At 37.4% G+C, this 24,635-nt stretch overlaps 2 protein-coding genes across 2 annotated transcripts; both read left to right on the forward strand.

Annotated features, from left to right (window-relative positions):
• The first annotated feature begins 6,547 nt into the window (after positions 1-6,547).
• LOC121772108 lies at positions 6,548-10,163 on the forward strand. The gene is made up of 9 exons (XM_042169087.1): positions 6,548-6,934; positions 7,649-7,726; positions 7,827-8,282; positions 8,509-8,644; positions 8,751-8,913; positions 9,000-9,128; positions 9,363-9,557; positions 9,757-9,879; positions 10,001-10,163. The coding sequence occupies exons 1-9, from the start codon at positions 6,745-6,747 to the stop codon at positions 10,106-10,108; spliced, it is 1,578 nt and encodes a 525-aa protein (XP_042025021.1). The 5' UTR covers positions 6,548-6,744; the 3' UTR covers positions 10,109-10,163.
• Positions 10,164-18,394: 8,231 nt separating this feature from the next.
• On the forward strand, positions 18,395-23,538 carry LOC121772662. The gene is made up of 4 exons (XM_042169851.1): positions 18,395-19,095; positions 21,617-22,219; positions 22,707-22,986; positions 23,240-23,538. Exons 1-4 carry the CDS (start codon positions 18,475-18,477, stop codon positions 23,275-23,277), a joined length of 1,542 nt encoding a protein of 513 aa, XP_042025785.1. The 5' UTR covers positions 18,395-18,474; the 3' UTR covers positions 23,278-23,538.
• The last annotated feature ends 1,097 nt before the right edge of the window (positions 23,539-24,635 follow it).

Raw genomic sequence — 24,635 nt, forward strand, 5'->3', positions numbered from 1 at the left:
CCACAACTATTAAATTACACTATTCACATCTCCAGCTTATATTACTCATAAAAATTGAAAACGTTAAGCAATTATAACACGAAATTCATTTTTAATATAAAAATAATAAATTATAAACTAAAAAAATTAAAAATTAGAACATAAAAGAAAAGTACAAAAAAAAATTAAAAATATGAAAATCAAAATGGTCAGACACGTCGCCCCTCCCCCTCTGCCTCTCTCCCTCCTTCTTCTTCCTCTTCTAAATGCGTAAAAATTCAGAAATTGGGGCCCAGGACCGGCCCGAACCCCCCTCCAACGCCGGGCCGGGACGCAACGGGTCACGGCCCCGAAAGCTCCATCGCCGGCCAGGCCAACCCCGGGACGCGACTGCGTCACCGGGACAGACAGGAAAATGTGCTCGTTTAACGCGTGGGCTGCGGGCCGGGACCCAGGTGCGGTCCGGCCCGCTCGGTTAATGATGCTCTAGTAATTGTTTGTATTTTGGGTCTAATTACTTCAGTTTGATCTTGTAAAATAAGGTTTACTGTTTTAGGTTCATGGAAATAAATAAAATGATTATCGAAGTAGTAGTATCAATTAAATAAATGAGTGAACAGTCCCTGAAAAATGAGATTCATATATTTCAAGTCACTGGGGAGTGAAAATTATCACCACAATCCTATTTTCCTACTTGGCCTCTACATTCAAGGCCTCTATTTTACTATCTTTTTCAGTTTTCATGTGATACTAATATTTTTCAAATTTCAGAAATTTAGAAAGTTCAAAGTTCAAACCTATTTTTCATTGACTAAATTTGAAGCTATTCTAAATTAATATTGAACCTAATTTTTTGTGGTCTCAATGAATTATGTAAAATATTTATCAACCTTGAAATAGTCATGACATAGCATATTACAAACGAGTATTGAAAATCATAGATTGCCTTCCACGCACGTCGACATACTAAATTGACAAAACATATAATGTTTTTTGTTTCATAAATTTTGTGAGTGTAACGCAAGAATCAAATTACAAATTTGTGGATTTTTATTGCTTATAGAGAGGGCCATATGTCCATATCTACAACTCAAACATCAATCTTTTCTCCAAGCAATATTTGCTGCTAACCGCATGTTGAAATTATTAGCTATATCTATTTCAGCCAGTTATTAAAAAGTCAATTTTATACTCCCTCCGTCCCCGAATAAGAGTCGCTAATTTCCTTTTTGAGCCGTCCCCATTAAGAGTCACTCTTCATTTTTATCATAAATGGCAGTAGGTCCCACATTCAATTAACTCACTCCACTTACATTTTATTATAAAATCAATATAAAAAGTGGGTCTCACATTCCACTAACTTTTTCAACCAACTTTTCTTTACATTTCTTAAAACTCGTGCCCGGTCAAACAACGACTCCTATTAGGGGACGGAGGGAGTATTTGGTACATTATTTTCTGAGGGTGACCTTTTCTTATTCATAATGCAAGTACATAGTTTTTATTTTTTTATTATTATTGTTATTTTATTTACTTGTCGTTTACCCAACTTCAAAGTTTATGACAGCAAATAAAGTGACTTGTGTTCCTATACGGCAGAGAGCAGATGTCCCACATTCATTGGTTGCCACTTTTGTATTTTTCCCCTTGTAATTTGTTTTAAAAAATCTCCACATTTTTACAGCATGAATGTAAAACGTTTCTCATTCCAACCCTATTAATATTTCATAATTCGAGTATGCCACACATGTAAAATTAAACTCGAGAGGGATTCAAGATTTTCATCGTCATCGAAAAAAATTATACTACAATATTAAATATGGACAAATTGTTAGTAGTATTATTTTCTGTCCCAAAAAAGTTACACAATTTTATTTATTTTAGAATAAATGTTATATTTTCAATTATGAAGAAAGTAAACTATCATTAATATAATCACTAATTTCGTATATGAATACATCATATATGCCATTCTTCTATGAATTGCTTGAAAACGTTTTTTTTTTTTTTTCATTTTTTATTCTTTTGTTACATAGTCATTTTCACTAGCTATATCTATAATTCAATTTGCCTTATTTTGCAAGAGGACTATGCAACCATCAAAAGAAAATTTAGTGGTCCAAATAAATTGTCATGTGGTATGTCTAGTTAGTTCATCACAATTGTATAAATCATCTATCTTTCATTGTTTTCTCCCTTTTTAAAATTGTAATCAATGTGATAATGTGTCTGAAGCATCAACTATTTACTCACAACAATCATACTGGTTGTGTTTTTTTTACTTTTGTCATGCACCTTTTCCAATTTCATGTCAATATTGCCACGAATTGCGAAAATTAAATATTAATCCTACTTATAAAATACAAGCAGGATGGAACATGTAGTATTAGGTCTGAAAAAAATCTATTTCAAGGCTATTTATTCATATATTCTGATATTTCCGTGAATAATAAATGGAGTAAAAAATCGTTCAACTGTGACCATCATCACTAAGCCATCAATTGAGTCACTATTTAAAAAATTAATTTTAATGGCAACAAAACAAATTTTAATGTATGAGAGAATGCCAATCATTGTCTTTCGTCTTTGAGTTAATAATGTTAATCGCGTGCTTAAAAAACTGAACGATGCAGTTAGTTAGCACCTAATTTATTTTTATAATCTTATATATACATGCAGTCCAGTCAATCTCGGAGGCTATACGATTACATGATTTTATTTAATTTATTGTAAATGTATTTTTGCGATTCAGATATTTGCAAGAATATTCTAGATTCATTTTGGTGTAGAAATTGGAAAAAGAAGCAAAAGCATATAAAATTGGAAAACCAAAATACGTGGGTCCATAAAATGCATTATGCCATTTAAAATGCAAATATGTGCCCTCTTTATAAAAAGTTTTAATAAAATACGTATGTATATCATTGTTCCATAACGGATACCTTAGTTGCTCAATCATTGAGGTAAAAGATTATTGACTCAAAATTTATATGATAAGTAATATGTCACCAAATAAACGTCTCAATTGTTAAATAGCAAGAGTTTAGTTTAATTTATAGAACTGTAAAACACTAAAATGTAAAGTTTTAGTGCAACGGAACACTGATTTATTTTGGGACAAAATTACTTTTCAAACATATACGTCACAAGCATCACCTATATAGAAAAATAATTTAAAATTAATTTGGCTTTACGCCACAACTAGTAGTACTTCATTTGCTATGTGGAATAAATCTTTATTAAGTAATGCTAACTACATAAGCCAATCGTGTGTTGTTTTATAATTCTTGCGTGATATGTCGTTTTCCCTTTTAAAAACAAATATTTATGATGATAGAAAAAGGAAACAAGCCTATAAAGATGAAAATAACTATTTGATGTAAAACAATTTGCATTTATTGTTGGGGGGATCTAAAACCAAATAAATAGTTATAATAATTGTACTCCCCTGATTCAAAAAATTCAATGATTTTCTGATCCTAAGATAGAGATGGTGGTTGTTGAGGTTTTAATGACTTCATAAATTTTACTGTATTTACTTACTTTGTAGTAGGTGAGAAAAGTAGCATTCACCCATGTAAAAATATTGATCACCAAATATCGCCACGACAGCATATAAAAACAAATGGAGTAATATATGTAAATTTCATTTTTTATTTTATTTCCCTTGATTTAGTTAATCGCATAATGTTAAATACTTTGGTAGCATAGGCAAAAAAAACATTTACGATTCATCCATAAATTAGTAAACATATCTCAAATCTGTATCATTTAATCATAATTGCAATTACTATTTTTTGCGGCTATCGCCAGCCGGCAATTTTCATTGTATCAATAAAGGAAAAACTTTGAAAGGGACATTTTCCACAGTTACTGAATAAGTAAATTAATTAGTTACGGTCACGGAACTATCTCTAGTAGTAATTCACAATCTTTTTTCAAACACAAACGAAGGAAATGTATTCAAATATAAAATGTAAATTACGTAAAATATAGATTTGACTATTATCATAGTGATCAAAATTTGTACCGTCGTAAATAGTGTAATGATAACATTTGAGCCTCATAAAATTCAACACTGGGAACAAATTATTAAAGCAGAGGTCGTCCTTTTTCTGCTCACTGGTCGAATCACTGAGGCAAATACTCCCGTCGTCCCGTCCCGTCCCCCAATTAATTGTCACTCTTTGATCAGGCACATATTTTAAGAAATATAAACAATAGTTGATTGAAAAAATTAGTAGAAAGCGAGGTCCACTTTTTTATATTAGTTTTATAATAAAATGTGAGTGAAGTGAGTTAGTAGAACGTGAGACCTACTTACCATTTATGGTAAAAATGAAGTGTGACAATTATTAAGGAACGAACCGAAATGAAAAAGAGTGACAATTAATCGGGGACGGAGGAAGTATGTCACATTTATTTTTATTTCATAAATGCATATAGAAAAATAAACAATAGCAATTTCAGCACATAAAACATTTTTCTTAATTTGCAAAAATAAATTTCATTAATGTATGAAAAATCAAAAGTAGAAATAGGCAGTGGGACCATCTTGTGCAAGATTATGCATGTATAAATGATGTCGACCATATTCTCCATGAACCACGTGCGAGCCGGGCTTTGATAATGTTGAAGCGCGCTTGGAGAACCCCGAACTCCCTCTCCACATCCTTGCGAGCAGCCTCTTGCTTCTGCGAAAAAGAGTCTGTTTTTCGTTCACCGGCCTGTTGAACGTCTTCACGAAGGTTGGCCACTTCGGGTAGATGCCGTCGGAAAGATAGTACCCATTTTATACAGCCGGTTGTTAACGATGAAGTTTTTTTTTTTTTTTTTTTTTTACCCCTATTAGCGATGAAGTTGATGGCCGACGCTTTACCATCCAAAACTTCGGCGAAGAGGTCAGATTGGTTGAGCACGTTGACGTCATTGTTCGATCCGGGAACCCCGAAGTATGCATGCCAAATCCATAGCCGGTAGTCGGCAACGGCCTCAAGTATAACGACGGAGTGGGTGCCTTCATGGCCGCTCGTGTATGACCCCCTCCACGCCACAGGGCAATTCTTCCATTGCCAATGCATGCAATCGACGCTGCCAAGCATCCCGGGGAATCCGTGCACTTCTTCGTGAAGGTGGAGCAAAAACTGACAATCTACCGTGCTTGGCTTCCGGAGAAATTTGTCGGTGAAGGCTGCCCGGACGCCTTTGCAGAAGTTCATCAAGCACATTCTCTTAGTGCTTTCTCCAATGTGGAGGTATTCGTCGAACAAATCCGCCGTTTGTTCAGTAGCAAGCTGAATGATTGTTGTAGTACATTTATGCAGAGTCGTGTGGCTAGGACGACCAACGACGTCGAACCCTTCTTGAAAGAACTCTTCCTGGGCTGGCAATGTATTTGCGATATGCAGAAATCTCAGTTTCCGAATGAAGAAGCGGCGACGGAAGTAGGTCTCTCCCCATACCGGGTTATCACATAAGTAGTCGCGTACTAACCTTGCGGCGACTTCCTCCCGGTTACGATGGATGTAAGTCCGGGATCGTCGTTGGGGCGGCGCGGCTTCCTCCGCCTCCCTACGTCGATCTTCTTCAAGCGATTCTTCCATTATTCGTCGCATTTGCTCAAATGGATCCGTGAATGGATTAAATTTGGGAGAAGAATAAAAGAGATGATTTGAGATGAAAATTGGAGAGGAAATAGATGATTTGAGAAGAATAGATGTGTGTTTGTGTGTGTGAAAGATGAATATTTATAGAATAAAAAAATTAAAAATTTAAAAACAGTAATAAGACCGTTGAACGGTCATATTACCGTTTTTTAATTTTTAATTTTTTTATTAAATTCGATTTGTTTTAAAAAAATTATTTATTGCGCCAGCGTGACGAAGCCCACTCGCGGGCAGGCGAGTGGGCGCCAGCGCGTGCCAGCTGTCTCGGTGAGACGTGCGTCTCGGCGAGATAGGGATGAGACGGGACGCTGCAACGCTTCTCGCGTCCGTCTTGTCTCGGAGGGACGAGATAAGAGACACCCGCGGGACGCGTTGCGGGTGCTCTTAGATTTTGGTGAGCGAAAACCAGCCACCATACACACGTGCGGAGCTGAATAACCACACGCTTGAACACCCAGATTGCCGCCACGTGTCCGGGGTCCCCGCCATAACCCCATTTCTATCTAACTGCCGTCACTGAATTTAGTCTTCCATTTTCCATTTTCCATTTTCCATTTCATTATTTCCATTAAATTTTTTACTAATAAAAAATATATCAGGTTCGTATAAATATGACTTCTCATTCTCATCAGCTTCACCACAGTAATTAAATCCTAATTTCTTTTGCAGAAGAGCTCTGAGAAAGATTGAATTTCATTTCACACACACACAGAATGCACGCATTTATTAGCGTGATATGATTAATGAAATATAAAATCGATTTTGTGAATCTCCATGGAATAGAAGAGATTCAATGCAGTAAATTGGCGACGAAAGATTTTCTATTCAATTATTACTGTAAAGAGGAGAGAGAGAGAGAGAGAGAGAGAGAGAGAGAGGGTGGGTGGGTGGTTGATGGGGGTTCTCCTCCTTTTCACGCTTTCTCTATCTAGAACGAGTTCCTTCTCTCTCTAGACTTATATTGTGGTGGATATTTTGCGAGGGAGATAAATGATCGCGTGCGATCAATTAATTTCTCATGCTCTCGTCATTGTGAAATAGCTCTCTAAAAGGGGTGTAATTTTTCGGTATTTTGTATTGGATCTCTGGTTTTGGAGAGATGGGGGCGTGTGTTTCCCGGCCGGAAAATTGCGTCGGATGTAAATCAGGCAGTTCGAGGAAGAAGATGAGCAGGAAGCGCAGAAGGTTTTTGAAGAAAAGGGCGGCATCTAATTACCTTTCCGATCGATCATCGGAAAAGCTTCCATCTCTGCCTTCTGATCGTTCCCCCAATAATTTGCCTTTCAATGGTTTCATTTCTCTCTCTCTTTCTCAGTGTGTGTGTTTAATGCATGCTCGTGTTGAGTTATTTTCTGTTGCGAGGTTCAATTAATGAGTGAGGTGGTGAAAGTTTTGATGTTTAGTGATGCTAGAGTGTGAAAATATATCATTGGACGTGTCAAGTGATGGTGTGATTTCTCTTTATTTTGGGATTTTGGTTTGTAGCTGATAATGTAGCTGGCTAAGCCAGGTTTTGGAGATTAGAGCTCAGCAATTTTAGGTATTGCTTTGTTGTAGAAGATAAAGATTACAAGTGGGAATTCCAACATTTAAATAGCTGCTTTTGAGAATCTCTGAACTCGATCAAGATTGATTATTTTGCCATTTGGATTGTTTTTTTTCCTTCTATGATTTAGTAAAGGAGAAGGAGAATTGGAACTCAGAATGGGTTATGGTGTCTACGACGGTTAAGTTGGGATGTTTTAGCTGGCTAATGAGTGTGTTTAAAGTGTAACTCATGTTCGTATTATAGCAACCGGATACGTGATTATATGTTTAATTTATCAGGTAGATCATTAGGAGCATTATTGATTTTTATTCATGTGAACTCATGCTGTATAATAGGCTTTGGTGACAATCACAGTTTAGTTTGATAAATTTTAGGCAGGTGAAGACATTTATAAGATCAGAACTAAAAAATGAATTCTCGGAGTATACTTGGTCTTCATTGCTGGCATTGACAGGAAGTGGTGAAGAAGCGTGGTTTGATCCTGCTCTTGAATGTGACTGGAGTGATGAAGATTTCCAAAGCATCCCGGATGGTCTGTAGAAGTCTTGCACGTTGCTTTTCTAAATACTCATTCTTGATTGTTGCAAGTAAGGAAGAGTGGTTGTTAACTACTTGTAAGTGAAAATTTGCAGATGTGCCATCTCTAAGCGGTTTGGAAGGACCATCTCCGGCGAGCTTTGCTTCTCCCAGAGATACAAGTCAAGTAAACTGTGATGTGAACGTACAGCACGTTTCGTCTCTTGATCATCACGAGGTGTCGTGTAATAGCAGCTCAGCACGCAATTCTGTCAGCGGAGTATCAAGAAGCTCAGTCCATCCGAGTGCTTCTGACTTGAAACCGAAATCTGGTGAGCTGCAGAGTGGAAACACACCAGTATTCGTTGATGAAATTTCCTCATCGGCTGGGGAAACTGCTGGAGGTGATGACAGTATATTGGACAATTGTGGACTTCTTCCAAATAACTGTTTGCCTTGTTTAGCTTCAACTGTTCACACCGATGAAAAGAAAAGTAGCTCTAGTCCGAGAAAAAAAGCTGCCTTGAAACTACCCTTCAAGTGGAAGGACGGACATCCTGCAGCTACTTTATGTAAGTAGTGATTAAGTATTCGATTTTTGATTAGTACTACAAACTCTTAATCTTACAAATAATCCTAATTAACTTATGGCTTCTTGTCCATGGATGCGTTTCGTTTTCTTTGCAAACTATTTGCTGGCTAAGATTTTGAATTTAGTCCTTATGTCAATCACCTACACACACGCACACATACACCCCCCACATATGTATCCTGATAGAGTTTTTTAATACATTGCAGTTTCTTCAAAGGCGTTACTGCAAAGACCTATTTCTGGTTCCCAAGTGCCATTTTGCCCCTTGGGGAAGAGAGTGCCGGATAGTTGGTCGGATGTCGAGCCAGGGACTTTTAGAGTCAGGGGAGTGAATTATTTTAGGTACGTCTCTAAGCATTTGAGATTAGTGAATTCATATAAAACAATGTAGATATCCTACATCTAGTAAATCTTATTCTTTTGTTTTGGTCTTGGTTTCGTCTGGCAGAGATAAGAAGAAGGATTCGGCTCCCAACTGCGCTGCATATTATCCTTTCGGTCTTGATGTGTTCTTATCTCAGAGGAAAATTCATCACATTGCTAGATTTGTGGAGCTTCCTTCTGTCAATTCTTCTGGGAAACTCCCATCGATGCTCGTTGTAAATGTTCAGGTACTGCATTGTTAAAAGTATTTGTATGCTTGATCGAGCAGTTGTGCATGTCCTAAATGACACCTGGATTTTTTCTGTTTGTGCAGATACCATTATATCCGGCAACATTTTTTCAGGGTGAAACAGATGGGGAAGGAATAAACTTCGTTTTGTATTTTAAGCTGTCTGAAAGCTTTGCAAAGGACCTTCCAACCCATTTTGTAGAGAATGTTAGGGTAAGTTAATTATAGAATTGAACTTTGCTGTTTAATGTTTAATATTAGATCTACTTTTGAGTTTTGACACAATAAGAGTATTAAACTATTATGATAAGACTTTTTTCTGTATTTGAACTGCAGTACTTTTTGCTGCTTGATCTTTTCTATTTCAAAATACAGTATTAGGCAGCTTACATTTTCCTCTCTTCACTATTAACTACATCTTCATTGTAAATGCTTATCCAACCACAGAGGTTGATTGATGACGAAGTGGAAAAGGTTAAAAGTTTTCGTACTGAAACAAGCATACCCTTTAGAGAAAGGTTGAAGATACTGGGTCGAGTAGCAAACGTGGATGACCTTCCTCTGAGTGCAGCAGAGAGGAAGCTCATGCATGCCTACAACGAGAAACCTGTACTTTCACGTCCTCAACATGACTTTTATTTGGTAGGTTTCATTCTGATATCAACTACTATCAAATAGGGTTCTAAGTACCCTTTCAAGTCTTTCATGCTTATGATGTTTACTTATTCCTTCGAAGAAATAATATCAGTCATTTAAAGTTATTGCATTGTTATTTGTATACCATAAGCCTACGAGTTAGTGTCTTCGATTCTCATAAGGTTCTTTGCCTCCTCCCTTGCAGGAAGCAAATTATTTTGAAATCGACTTGGACATGCATAGATTCAGCTACATTTCGAGAAAAGGGTTCGAGACATTTCTTGATAGGCTAAAGCTGTGTGTATTGGATTTTGGATTGACAATTCAGGCAAGTATATGTGTTTCGGGTGTTTCGGACGATGAGTTATCACATGCTTCTTGCCCTCTGTCTTTATATTCTCATTTGTCCAGATATATTCATACTCACATTTTCTACTATTACTTTACAGGGTAACAAAGCCGAAGAGATGCCAGAGCAGATTTTGTGTTGTATACGGTTAAATGAGATTGATTATTTAAATTATCATCAACTTTGTTCCGAAGAAACTATGGATTAGAAACTGTGTAAGCATCAAGATGATGGTGGATGAATGCAGTTTTTTTTACATGGAAGATTTCTTGTCCATTCTATTCCTCCCATCTCTTTCTCTCTGTCTCTCTCTCGTGTGTGTGTGCGCGTGCGCGCGAGACATTTTTCGTTTATCTGGGTTTGAAATAATAATTACATCACATGTCTCTATAAGTTGCCAGCATTTTCCTGAGCTTTGTACAGAAATTTCCTGAGTTTGAACTAAAACAATAAGGCTAATGTTCATGAAAGAAATATTAGGTCTCAAGGTTGACAGAGTTTGAGTAGTGAGCTACATGTTTCTTTGTTTCTGAATAAGTGCCTCTTGGGAAGTCGATCAGAGGGTCCCGTGTGGAATTCTACTGCCCTTGAGAGAATTACTTGAGAGGTCTAAGTCCTTCAAGTTCTTGAACTTGAGAATTCATCTGGTATTTTCCCGGTTAAATGATTTTTCTGCAGCTTCAGGCTTCCATGGACCTTGTATTCCCCAGTGCTGCTGGCAGCTCGGAGTCGCTGTTGTAGCTCAAATCCTGACTCTTCATCGACTCCAATCTCCTGATGGAATCAGGTAATCACCTTTAGGCATCGCCATGCCTATGTGCTCGATGCCACCCTTGAAGCTATTTTCCGAAAGATCAAGAAACGTCAACGATCCCCTGGTAGATCTACTTTGTATCTGAAAGCCTATTCCCAAGAACCTGCTAACTTGTTGGAAGGGATCTTATCTATCACGCTATTCAGTGATAAGTTCATCGTATAGAGCTTACTTAGCTTACTGATCCAATCTGGGGTGTTTCCTGTGAGACGTTTCACTGATATGCCGAGCTCTTGTAGTGGACTCGGAGTGATCACTGACCAGGACATTCTCTGATAATCTACCTTGAATATTGCAGCCGGCCAATAAAATCCGAGATAGCTCAGACTGGGAAGGCATCATCTGGAGCCATTTGGTGATGTAAGAGAAACTCAGCTTCTCGAGCGTTCATTGAACTTGGAGATCGCCCTCAATCTAGTTATCGAAGATGGGATTCGTTTGGGTAACGAATTGTGTGACAGATGAAGCTCCTTCAGACTCTGCAAATCACCAAATTTTGGACAGGAACGTCACATTTGTGAATCAATTAATATGATGGTCGAGAAAAAGGGTCAAAAAAGAATGGGGATTATTTATTTAGTGAATGGCGAAAAGATTAGTAATTAAATAAGCTGAAAGCTTAATTAATTTCATGGGATGTTGGATGAATTGTGTTTTGTCTTTCTTCACTTTCCCATGGTTTCACAGTATTAGTATATGGTATCAAGTCTCACTTATAATGGGAAAGAAAGATAGACTGCATTATTCGATTAAAGTATCTTCACAGCGTTAAAACCTTTTGGGCCAATTAGGCTTTGAATTGGGCCCATTTTTGGTTCATGAATTACCAGCTAGATAGAGGAGATTGATATTATGAATTTATGATTATCAATCACCCAGAACTGATTAGTGTTGACGATCTGTAATACGTGGCATGAAATTGGATATTAATTGCAATCACCCAGAATTGATTAGTGTTTATATAATAAAAAAACTTAGCTTTAACTTAATAATTAAACTCGGACAAATGGCAAACCAAGATGAGTTAGGAATTTTGTTACAATTTTAGGCATGCAATCTCTTATAACTCACTCACTTAATCAATCATTCAAATTTCAAAGTACACCTATAACCGTATAACGTGTTCCAATAAACACTCAATATTTGCAATGTATACCATATCTTAATAGTACTACTAGTAAGTTTGTAAGTTATAACTCTTTAGAGTCCAAAAAATAGATTATTTCGTGGTAAGTTAATTCAGAAGTAGCATAGAACTAATTTAAAAACAATTAATATTATTATGGGGATTTCGATTGATTAGGTTTAATGTCAAAAATTTCAAATGATCTTTTATGTGTAACTGTAACACGATACTAATACGAATAATTTCTTGACAACTAAAGACTCGGTAAAAGCGTGTTCCGAGGTTCCGTGCGCTTCTAGAAGAGATAAGCATTCCACGTAGATTCCCACAACCCACGCGCATACAAAGCAGTAGTGGTACACTCGCCTATTCCACAACAGAACTTCACCTACTTTGCCACCTATCAACTTGTGCTTCACAATGTTAATATCCCTTTAGTTACATTCTCATATATACTACTTATCATTTTACTCAAATAATATACATCTATATACTATCACATATGTTTGGAAATAAACTATTGTTAGATTTCTAAAGAGACGTCCAAGCTTAAGAATTGGCTGATACTTTTACTTCTATATCTGTTTGGAATTAACTTTCTACCTTTGTACAATTTTTTCTCCCCAATTCAAAATTAAATACATCTTCTTTACTAAAAAAGTTTTAATTGAATTACACTCACACAATTTTGAAGCATCAAAGACTTTATACTCAGGATATTCAACTTGTTTAATTTAAAACACGTATCTAAATGTTAGATAATAACTAAGAAGTGTGAAGTATATATATTTTTTAATTGTAAAAGTTAAAGCAGCAGACACGTTGAAGGATAAATACAAAATTAATAATGTAATACGAGTCACGAGTGCAGACAGTGAAAGTGGGACAAAAAATTTCAAGTGCTCCATCCATTTATTTCTAAATAACTGTTATACTTTCAGAATCCTAGAAAAATAATGATGTCTAATTTTTAAGATACTATTCTATATATGAATATATGCTAAAGAAATAAGTAAATCTCAGTGGGGTGTGACAGTACAATCTGTTTTACTACATGCACCGGAATTTAACCTAAAACGTAGCGGGATTTAAATACTAAAAAAAAACATCTGGTAATAGGAATATTTTTGAGTGGCTTAAATTTGCCACTACAATTAGTAGTTATTTAGTTGCACAAAATGACTTCCATTTACATGCTAAAACAGTGCATCAGATGCTTTTCTATGAAGACCATCATGTGTGTGGAGACAAATACCATTGATTCAGCCCACACTATATGAGGACCTAATCACACTCGCACCCCAATATTATTTCCTTTTCCCCCCCAACTACACCAACTCCCTTTTCTGGATTTATCCTCAACTTTTGTTTCATATGCTCAAATTGTGTGACTATATGTATAACTCAAGAACTAGTTATGATCACGACACGATAACATAGTGGTGCAATGGACTTGTTAAGACAAAAAAAAAAAAAATAAGCCCGAGTTTTGAGACTCGTCAATGCATTCTCGGTCTAATCCATCTAACTGTGAAAATATGATTTACTCAGTGCGTGACTATATGTATATTTCCCGCTGTAAACATATTACCGATAAAGAAAATCGTGACTATATGTATATTTCCCGCTGTAAACATATTACCGATAAAGAAAATCGGATCACAAGTTTAAATTTAGTTTCACGTTGTTCATACATCTCTTGAGTTACTTAAAAGTAGTACTATTATTACTATACATACTTCACACAATGACACTTGCCTAGCAAATCATGTGGTTAATTCAAAGGCATATAATGGCCATATATAAAAATATGCAATTCAATTTTCTATAAAGCTAAATTCAAGAAAGAACAAATCAATCCAATCCCACTAGGTCTGCCTCTTGGGCGCACGAGTATCAAATTATTCTATAAGTCGTACACAATGATAATACTCCCTCAGTCCCAGACTACTCGCACATTTCCTTTTTGACACGGAGATTAAGGAATGAGTGTATAGCAAAGTCAACAATTGCGGCTGTAGGTGATAATTTTTACTAAAAATGGAAAGAGTGCAAATAACTTGGGACGCCCAGAAAGGAAATAAGTGCAAGTAGTCCGGGACGGAGGGAGTACTACTTTTATGTACTTACTGCACTAATAAAATTGTGTAGCAGTAACAAATTTGGGAAAGGGCAACCTCAAAAAACTATGCTGGAAAAACAATAGTTTAGAACTGGAAAATTGTTTATCCATTCTATTTCCAAAATCGAGAAGAACGAGGATCAGAGAGTGATGTTTAGTCCAATATTTTAAATGTATAATTTTCGAATTGATCAAAATATCAAGAGAAACAACTATTTACATTAGTAAGCAAAACCATAATATGTAAATCATTATTAGATTTTTGGTGTTTAATTCCATAAGACTCCACACTCCATAATCGAGACCGAGCTTTAATTTGGTGTTTTAACCTTTTATTAATTTTTTATTACATCTGATATTCTTTCTATTCTTTTTAATTAGTTAGTTCATATTGTATCTTATTGCATGACTACTAAAATGAATCTTTCCTTTCTCTTTTATTTTTTTCTTTTCTTTCTACCAATTCAGATTGCATCTTATCCCATGTCTAACAATTTTCCCCTTTTTTTTCCTTTTATTAATCCATATGGAGTACATCTTATCTCATTCTTTGCTCTTATTTCTTTATTTTATTAATTCATAATAAATGCTAACTTATTCTTTTTTCTTTCTTTCTTTTATTAATTCATATTACACCTTTATATTTCGTATTTACTGAAATGGATCCTTAAAATACTTTATGCTTAAAACTTTTATATTGTTTTTAAATTTATAGTTAAAATTAATTTTTACTATTTTATTTTATTCATTTTAAAATACTTAATTTTGCGATTCATATTGTATCTTAGGAGTACTACTATCTATCTTAAATTCTTTGGTAAGTTATCCCACTCACTATAAACTAACATTGAGAATAGTCGCTAGGTATGTTGAGAGATATATTTGGTCTAATAACAAAAAAATAAAATAAAAAGAAATATTTCCTCCATCCGAAAATAGGAATCTCGATTTATTTTTACTATAATGGTACTCCTTCCGTCCTAACTAAATTGAGTCAGCATTATTTTATTACAAATGATTTTACCCTCTCTAAAATTGTACGGAGTATGCTCGATCATTCAGTGTATATAGTTCACACGTTCCCCTTCTCGCGTAAACAACATACATCAAAACTAAATTCCAAAACCTCGAAATTTCAATACACCCAATACGTCAACTCTTTCCCATTTCCCCTCAATTTAATTAACCCATCTCCCACACCAAGAAACAAAATCCCCACATGATGGAGTACGGACTAAACAAGCCCAACAGCAGTGACGGCCCATCAGCCCAAAGCCCAAGGAAGAGTATCAGATCGGCATTACCAAAGAGTTCGGCCCCAGCCTACAGCTCGGTAAAAGCCGACCAATCAAGCTCTACTCTCAGACCGGCAAAAGCTGCTCGACAATAGTTCAGCAGTTCGGTCTCAGTATTTGACCGAACTGGGAGATAGTCAACTCATGTCAGAACCTCCACGATCTCCACTACACCCACGATCTATTTAGTGGTGTCAAGCAGTCATTAACTCATGCAGGATAGTGGGCCCATGCAGGATCGCATGACCTCCACGACATCCACAACCATCATTAGTGGTGATGCAAGCCACGATCTTAGTTCAATGTATAAATAGAACTTAGATCAGATAGATTAAGGGGACTCTCTCTCTCGCTCTCTAGAGATAAAATATCAAATAGCAAGTTTGTATTTGTAAGCTGTAGAAAACAGATCAAGCAATACAACTCTGCCCTCTTTTCTTCCCGTGGACGTAGATTTACTTCAGTAAATCGAACCACGTAAATTCTTTGTGTCGTGATCTGTATTTTCCTGCATTCACTAACATCAGAAATTCGCGGATTCATCACTGGCGCCGTCTGTGGGAAACAGAGAACCAAATTTGTGATAAAGCGAGTTTTTGATCCTCTTCTACCAAAAAAATGCATACCAGATCACATAACACCCGTGCCTCCGTCCGTGATAACCATGAGGAAGCTAATCCAGCAGCCCATAGGCCTGGAAAGCAGCCTCGTGAAAAATCTACTTCCAGTTCTCACGGAGAAGGAACAAGCCGCTCAAAAGGTCCACACACCGAGTCTTCCCAGCAGCCTGATTTGAATGAGGCTGTCAAGCTGTTCTTGGCTGAGAAGCAGGATGAGTTCTTAGCCTTCCTGCAAAAGAGCCAAGAGCCGAAGACGAAAAGGGTGGATTCTCCTTCCTCCTCCAGACATGAAAGTCACTACCGCAGTAGTGCCGTGTCTTCCGGAAAGAAGAATCCTCAACCCCGACATGTTCCTGTTCCTCCTCGGTACCGGAACCACAGGAGAACTCCATCTCCTCCGTACTGAAGAGATGTCAGTTCGTCTGAAACGAACTGCAATAAGCCAACGATTGTGAAGTCCAAGCTTCTAAAGAGGATACAAGACCACAATTCCGCTTAAGAAACAAGCACTTCGTCTGAAACGAACTGCAATAAGCCAACGATTGTGAAGTCCAAGCTTCTAAAGAGGATACAAGACCACAATTCGGCTTAAAAATCAAGCACTTCGTCTGAAACGAACTGCAACAAAAGTCCGATTCACGCGATAAAACTTGCCTGAATTAGGACAAGGGAAAGTCCGATCCACGCGATAAAACTCGCCGAATTAGGACAAGGGAAAGTCCGATCCCCAAATTAGGACAACGGAAAGTCCGATCCGAGCGATAAAACTCGCCAAATTAGGACACAAGACGAGTCCGGTCAAAGATGTTTATTTCATCAGACCAAAGACGAGTCCGGTCAAAGATGTTTATTTCATCAGACCAAAGACGAGTCCGGTCAAAGATGTTTATTTCATCCGACCAAAGACGAGTCCGGTCAAAGATGTTTATTTCATCAGACCAAAGACGAGTCCGGTCAAAGATGTTTATTTCATCAGACCAAAGACGAGTCCGGTCAAAGATGTTTATTTCATCAGACCAAAGACGAGTCCGGTCAAAGATGTTTATTTCATCAGACCAAAGACGAGTCCGGTCAAAGATGTTTATTTCATCCGACCAAAGACGAGTCCGGTCAAAGATGTTTATTTCATCAGACCAAAGACGAGTCCGGTCAAAGATGTTTATTTCATCAGACCAAAGACGAGTCCGGTCAAAGATGTTTATTTCATCCGACCAAAGACGAGTCCGGTCAAAGATGTTTATTTCATCCGACCAAAGACGAGTCCGGTCAAAGATGTTTATTTCATCAGACCAAAGACGAGTCCGGTCAAAGATGTTTATTTCATCCGACCAAAGACGAGTCCGGTCAAAGATGTTTATTTCATCCGACCAAAGACGAGTCCGGTCAAAGATGTTTATTTCATCAGACCAAAGACGAGTCCGGTCAAAGATGTTTATTTCATCCGACCAAAGACGAGTCCGGTCAAAGATGTTTATTTCATCCGACCAAAGACGAGTCCGGTCAAAGATGTTTATTTCATCAGACCAAAGACGAGTCCGGTCAAAGATGTTTATTTCATCAGACCAAAGACGAGTCCGGTCAAAGATGTTTATTTCATCAGACCAAAGACGAGTCCGGTCAAAGATGTTTATTTCATCAGACCAAAGACGAGTCCGGTCAAAGATGTTTATTTCATCAGACCAAAGACAAACATCAACTTACCCCGTACCTTTATCCAGAATGCCGAAGTGACTCGCTTCGCCGAAGTAATTCACTTCGCTTTTCGGGGGGGGTAGTGATGGAGTACGGACTAAACAAGCCCAACAGCAGTGACGGCCCATCAGCCCAAAGCCCAAGGAAGAGTATCAGATCGGCATTACCAAAGAGTTCGGCCCCAGCCTACAGCTCGGTAAAAGCCAACCAATCAGTTCGGCATTACCAAAGAGTTCGGCCCCAGCCTACAGCTCGGTAAAAGCCGACCAATCAAGCTCTACTCTCAGACCGGCAAAAGCTGCTCGGCAATAGTTCAGCAGTTCGGTCTCAGTATTTGACCGAACTGGGAGATAGTCAACTCATGTCAGAACCTCCACGATCTCCACTACACCCACGATCTATTTAGTGGTGTCAAGCAGTCATTAACTCATGCAGGATAGTGGGCCCATGCAGGATCGCATGACCTCCACGACATCCACAACCATCATTAGTGGTGATGCAAGCCACGATCTTAGTTCAATGTATAAATAGAACTTAGATCAGATAGATTAAGGGGACTCTCTCTCTCGCTCTCTAGAGATAAAATATCAAATAGCAAGTTTGTATTTGTAAGCTGTAGAAAACAGATCAAGCAATACAACTCTGCCCTCTTTTCTTCCCGTGGACGTAGATTTACTTCAGTAAATCGAACCACGTAAATTCTTTGTGTCGTGATCTGTATTTTCCTGCATTCACTAACATCAGAAATTCGCGGATTCATCACCACACTTATTAAATTTCTCTAATCACCCAAAACCCAAATTCCTAATAACTCGACAAACAATCTCTTTTTCACCCACCTAATATAAATTTCTTGCATGTCTCAACTATTCTCCAATTAGTAGCACATCTTTTTCCCCCAAAAAATGGAATTCTTCACAAAGACTCCCGCCGTGAGGCTCAAGAGCCACCTCAACAAATACCTCGCCGCCGCCGACGATCAGTCGTCGACACGGCAAACCCGCCGCGGCGACACGAGGCGGACGCGCTGGCTGGTGGACCTCGTCGACACCAACCCGCACGTCGTCCGCCTCAAGAGCTGCCACGGCCGCTACCTCACCGCCGCCGCCGATCCCTTCCTCCTCGGCATGACCGGCCACAAAGTCCTCCAAACCTCGCCGGAAAATCCAGCGAGGGATTTGGCGATCGAGTGGCAACCGATCAGGGACGGCTTTCAGGTCAAGCTCAAGGCGGCCGCGGCCGGCACCTATCTCCGGGCGAACGGCGGCACGCCTCCGTGGCGGAACACGGTCACTCACGACAGCGCGTGCGGCGGAGGCGCCGCCGGGGATTGGGTTGTGTGGGACGTGGAGGGGGTGGAGGTGGCGGAGGACGAGGCGGTGGAGGATTATTGGTCGATGGTGTCGAGCTTCTCGTCCGTGACGGAGGAGATTTCGGGGCTGGATATCGGGTATGGGTTCGAGTCGCCGATGAGGTCGCCGGCGATGACTCCGGCGACGCCGTCGAGGTGGTGGTCAATGAAGAAGGTATGTTTGTTTTTTTCAAATATGAGAATAAGTTTTTTTTAATAATTTAATTTTGTTTGCTTAATTTGGAGATTAATTGGTTGATTTGACGTGATTATCATGAATTCGTTATATTTCTTGCGGGTTTAGTTGCTTGGCAGATATGTTTTAGATTTGGTAATTAGCTAGATAGATGAAATGTTACTAATTCAGGGTTTCTGTGATTAACTTTAGGGAGTGAGGAGTGTGATTAAAATGATGAAAGTTGCTAAGATTGAATATTGATTTATTTTTTGAGGGGCTGCCTTCAGAAGAATATGACGGGAGAAAATAATTTGAGCAATAAATTCTATTACGTCGATAGGTTAGTTAAATAGTTGATGATAATTTAATGGAGCTATTTCTTTTATTAATTGTTAAGTACGAATTTTGATCTAATTTTCCACTTTAGTTGATAATTTCAAACATTTTAATGATGTCCACATATTTTATCATCGAATGTACGAGCCACAAAGTCTAAGCCGTCAATTTGAGTGGTTTGAAAAGTATAGTGTTTCTAGTTTGCCGTAAACATTAATGAATTTAAAAGTTGAATTTATATTATAAACTGAATAAAAATTCATGAATTATTTGATGATATTTATTTTCTTTTTTCATCAACATTTTCTAGGCTAAGCTCGATGACTACACTGATTTTCTTTATTAACTATGCCGTATATCATAAAAGCTGATTTTTATTACGAATCTCCGATACTATTGTTGAATCTAAAATTAAGTCATATAAATATTGAATTAAGTACTCAGGAAAAAAATTCTATATGTGGAATTTCATACATTAAATATCATTGAATACGAAAGTTGACTATGAAGAACCATTTGCCACTATTTATAGCCGGTCAAATTTGGTGACCCCTCAATATTCAGAAAGACTTTCAGTTGTGATATTTTCAATCGTGTAAAATGGTTTAGAATCTTCTTTACCTTTTATATTAGTAGTACTACTTATTATAGAAAAAGGGGAGATATAAATTCATTTATTTTCAAGATTTATTTCACATAATAGATTGATTACGCTTAGTAGCATTTTATTCGATGTTTAAGATTGATTGATTGCAACATAAAGATTATCGGTAATACTAGTTAATAAAATTGTGATTTAAGCTCTCATCTACCGCTAAAAAGAATACAACCAACAAAACTGACAAATATTTATAGTAAAAACAAAAGGTAATTGATTTAATGAGAATGACTTGCATAATTTACAATTAGTTTAATGAAAGGGCGTAATTGTGAAGCTTTAGGATCTTGAAAGGTGTGGTTATGACATGACTAGGAGGCCATTAACCTCATTATTTAATTTTATAAGATGATTAGTATTGGATTAATGATTTATCAATTGGGTTATTCATGGTAGGCCATACATGTTACCTTCTACTGCTATACATATATATAGACACCTTGTATTTATAATTTATTGGTTGATTTGTTGCATAACTAATTACTCCCTTTTATAAAGATGCAAAAAGCATGCTACTTTTATTAACCGGTTAGTATTTGTATTTGTTTTTGTCTTTGTCTTCGTTTATTGAAATGGTTCTGATATTTTAGGATTTTGAGACTAATTTTAAGGTGGTGAGTTAATGAAAGATGCACAGAGAATAATATAGTGACATAGTATTAATTATCAGTCTATGCTCTATCAATAACAATAATTTGTATTAGATGTAGCAAACAGGAAAACAAAATGTATTACAATTCACTTTCTTATGTTCATCAATGATTAAATACTGCTAACAGCACTTCACAATAATTGTATATAGTAGTAACATAAACTAAAAATTAGTTAATGAGACCAACCCACACTAAACCTAGTAGATTATTGAAGTCACGTTTTGAACTATTGCAGATTCCTAAATCAGGTGATATTTGTTTAAGACTTTAGACTATTACTCCTCCGTCCCTGTCCTTGTTAATTGAGGCACTTATTTTTAGAATGAAGATTAAGAATAGTGTGCTAAGCAGATGATAAATTAAATAAAAGAGAATAAAGTAAGAAATATTATGCCGAAACTTCATAAAATAGAAAGTGAATAAAGAGAATGAATAATTTTTACTAAAATAGAAATGACTTAATTATGTTAAAATTTCTTAAAGTAGAAAATGACTTAATTAACATGAATCGATTAGTATGGAAGAGTGAGAATATTTATATAATGTACTCCATTTTGCAGATTTAATTTATAAATATTAACTAGGTGGCTAGGATCCACTAATATATAGTACTAGGAATGTTTTTTTACTTAAAAAAACAAAGAAAATTGAAATCTTGTAAAGAACTTAGTCTCACATACATGTTCAGATGTTTTCAATTTTCCCTTAAATTAAGAAGGCATATATTCATAAAATAAAACAATAAATATTTCAACACAACAAAAATATGACAGCAAAAAACCCAAATTAATGTAGTTCAAATCACACTAATTCCCCACCAAAAACCTAATCCCCAATTTTCTACTTAATTTTTCTCTCTATAAATGTGCAGCATCATCATCATCAACATCTCTTCTCCATCGGGCCACGAATGTCAGCAATCGACTCATTTCAGAACTCGAAAACGGTGCGGCTGAAAGGTTCGCACGGCAAGTACCTCGTGGCCGAGGACGACGAGGTCTCCGTCACGCAGGAGCGCAGCGGCGACTCAAAATCGGCCAAATGGGCTGTCGAGTTCGTCGAGAGCTCCGACACCATAATCCGCCTGAGGAGCTGCTACGGCAAGTACCTCACGGCGTCGAATCAGCCGTTTCTGCTTGGGATGACGGGGCGCAAGGTGCTGCAGACGCTGCCCCCGCGCCTCGACAGCTCCGTCGAGTGGGAGCCGATCAGGGAGAGCGGCGCCGTCAAATTGAAGACTAGGTACGGGCATTTTCTGCGGGCTAACGGCGGGCTTCCGCCGTGGAGGAACTCGATCACGCATGATATTCCGCATCGGACGGTCACAAGAGACTGGATTCTTTGGGAGGTTCAGGTTGTGGAGTTTCTGCCGCCGCCGCAGATCGTGGTGGAAAAGGAGGATTGTTTTGCCTCCGACGAGACCTCGCCGACCACTAGCCAGTCGTCTCAGTCTGCTAGCTTTTCTAGGCCAGAGGTAATTTCGACTATTGAGCTTTTTTTTGTTCTGATTTCATTTGTTTTGTTGATTTCTGGTTTGTTCCATTTGCGATTGAACGAATTGGAATGTTTAATTAATTGAATTAATATTCAAAAAATGATGGTCGAATTTGTGTTGAAGCAATTGAATATCTAAATTTTTCCCATTCTCTGTGTAAGTTCATACTCTCCAATGGTGTGTAATGTCTATAGATAAAAAAAATTGACAATATGAATTAATTTCTGCTCTTCAGCTAATGATTCTTGGTGTGTGTGTTTATAGATAAAAAACTGGACAAAAAATGAATTGATTTATTTCTGCTATAGGAATGCAGTTCATATGATTTACATTTTCATCTATGATTCTTGGTGTGTGTCTGTGTGTTCATGCTTACTGTGACCAAAATGAATTGATATTGGCTATCATATTCATGAATGTAGTTGGTTTGATAGAATGATTTTGGGAGTGTTTAATTTTGGTGCAGTGGGATGGTTCGCCTCCAAAGGGAAGCGATGGCAGGCTGATCTATTTCCAACTAGCCAATGAGTATGGCGAAGTCGAGAATGAGTCTGAGGAGCTCTGCATTGCATTCAAGGGCTTCCAAGTGAGTGAACTGGCGGGCAGGCTGGAGGATGAGCTGGGAATCCCTGGCCTCACTGTCTGCACCAAAAGCCCATTGAACGGGAAGCTCTACCCTCTCCGCCTCCACCTCCCTCCCAACAACGCAACCATGCACGTTATCGTGCTCCCCCCTTCATCAAAAGGTGACCCTTCTCATATTATACCTGATCCTTGAATATTGAACGAGCCCTTGACTCGAAATGCTTTTATCTCTTGGTAGCCAAGTTCATTGACTGATTGTGCCATCTATATTATGTGTGTGTGTATAATCTTGATTGTGTTCATTCAGCTTTGGTGAGCTCCTATGCTACATAGTTTGTTTTCTTGTCAATTTGTGACGTGTATTGGTGAAATGAAACGTTTATGTGACGTCTTCTCGTGTTCTGGCAATGTCAGTGAGTGAAGAATCGAAGAAGACTGTGGAAGTATTGTAGAAGGAGCTCAGAAATATAAACAGTTTTGCATGTTTGATAGTTAAACCTCGGAAGATACATAAAAATCCTCAAGATTTTTGGTTCGTATAAAGTGATAATGTACAAGGTAATAAATGTTAAGTGTAATTGCTAGTTTCTTATGTTCCCTCCCCCTTTTTTTCATCAATATATATCTCTATAAATGGGATATTATGGTGTTTGGAACAGTTAATTTATGATTGGCTGATGAGTTTGTTGATAATGTAATAATGTCTTCAATCATGCTAACAACTCTATGCGACTGAATTTTGTATACTGTCACAAGACACAACTTCCATTTTATGTTAAAACCTTAATCTACAATTCGAAGTACATTGCTCTAACTTTATTTGTCCTGATTAATATTTCACGAAATGTCACGCGATATTGAGGATAAGATGATTAAAGAAACTCAAAATTAATCAATCTATAAAATAAACAGTCACTTAATTTAGATTATTTTGTAATAGATTCGTCTTACTGCTCAAAATAAACATCCTCTTACGATGAGATAGTCCAAGATAAGCTAAATCTATTGTAATGTGCCGAATAGGCCCAATAACTTGGGCTATGGTTTAGCCCAATATTCCAGTACTAACTGAATAATAGGCTTTACCTTTGATAAATAATTCCAATAAATCAAGGTACAATAATACCTTTTTAAACTTCTGTTTAATGAGAGTGTAAATGAAATAAACATGGAGTGCTATGTCCCAGGACCTCATTACGACATTCAATAAGCATGTAACTCAGTGTCGGACCTTATTACGACATTCAATAGATAAAAAAACATCTCAATGGAAAAGGTGTTCTCATCTCTCTATCCAAAATAAAAGAAATTGGAAGTAATAATGATAGAAAAATAATGAATAAACCTTCCCTCCCAATCTACATAAAGTAAAAACAAAGTAGGAAAATAAAGATCACAAGATCTTGGCCAGAATAATAGCCACGTTTCAAAACTCTAATAACCTCCACTTTTTTAAGGGGGGTCCCCTCTTTGTGTTTATATAGAATTAGAAAACTTTCATTTAAATGAAAATAATAAAAACTTTAAGGAAATGGACAAAATAATTATTGGGCCAGGCAAATAAAGTTTTGACCCACTTGATAGTGACCCATTATTGTTAGTTATGAAATGGGCCCAAAATTATGTCGATGAGCAGATCCCAAACGACGCCGTATTCGGACGAATGATAGATTCCTTGGAAAGTAAGCACACGCATTTCACATCGCACGAGTAGACACTAGCGGTGGGCCCCACCCGCTTACGCGTCTGCACGTTCTCGCCCTTTCCACACATGACACACACTTTCTATTCTTTTTTCTTTTCTTTTTAA

Source organism: Salvia splendens, chromosome 16, assembly GCF_004379255.2.
Source record: "Salvia splendens isolate huo1 chromosome 16, SspV2, whole genome shotgun sequence".
NCBI classification, from domain to species: Eukaryota; Viridiplantae; Streptophyta; class Magnoliopsida; order Lamiales; family Lamiaceae; genus Salvia; species Salvia splendens.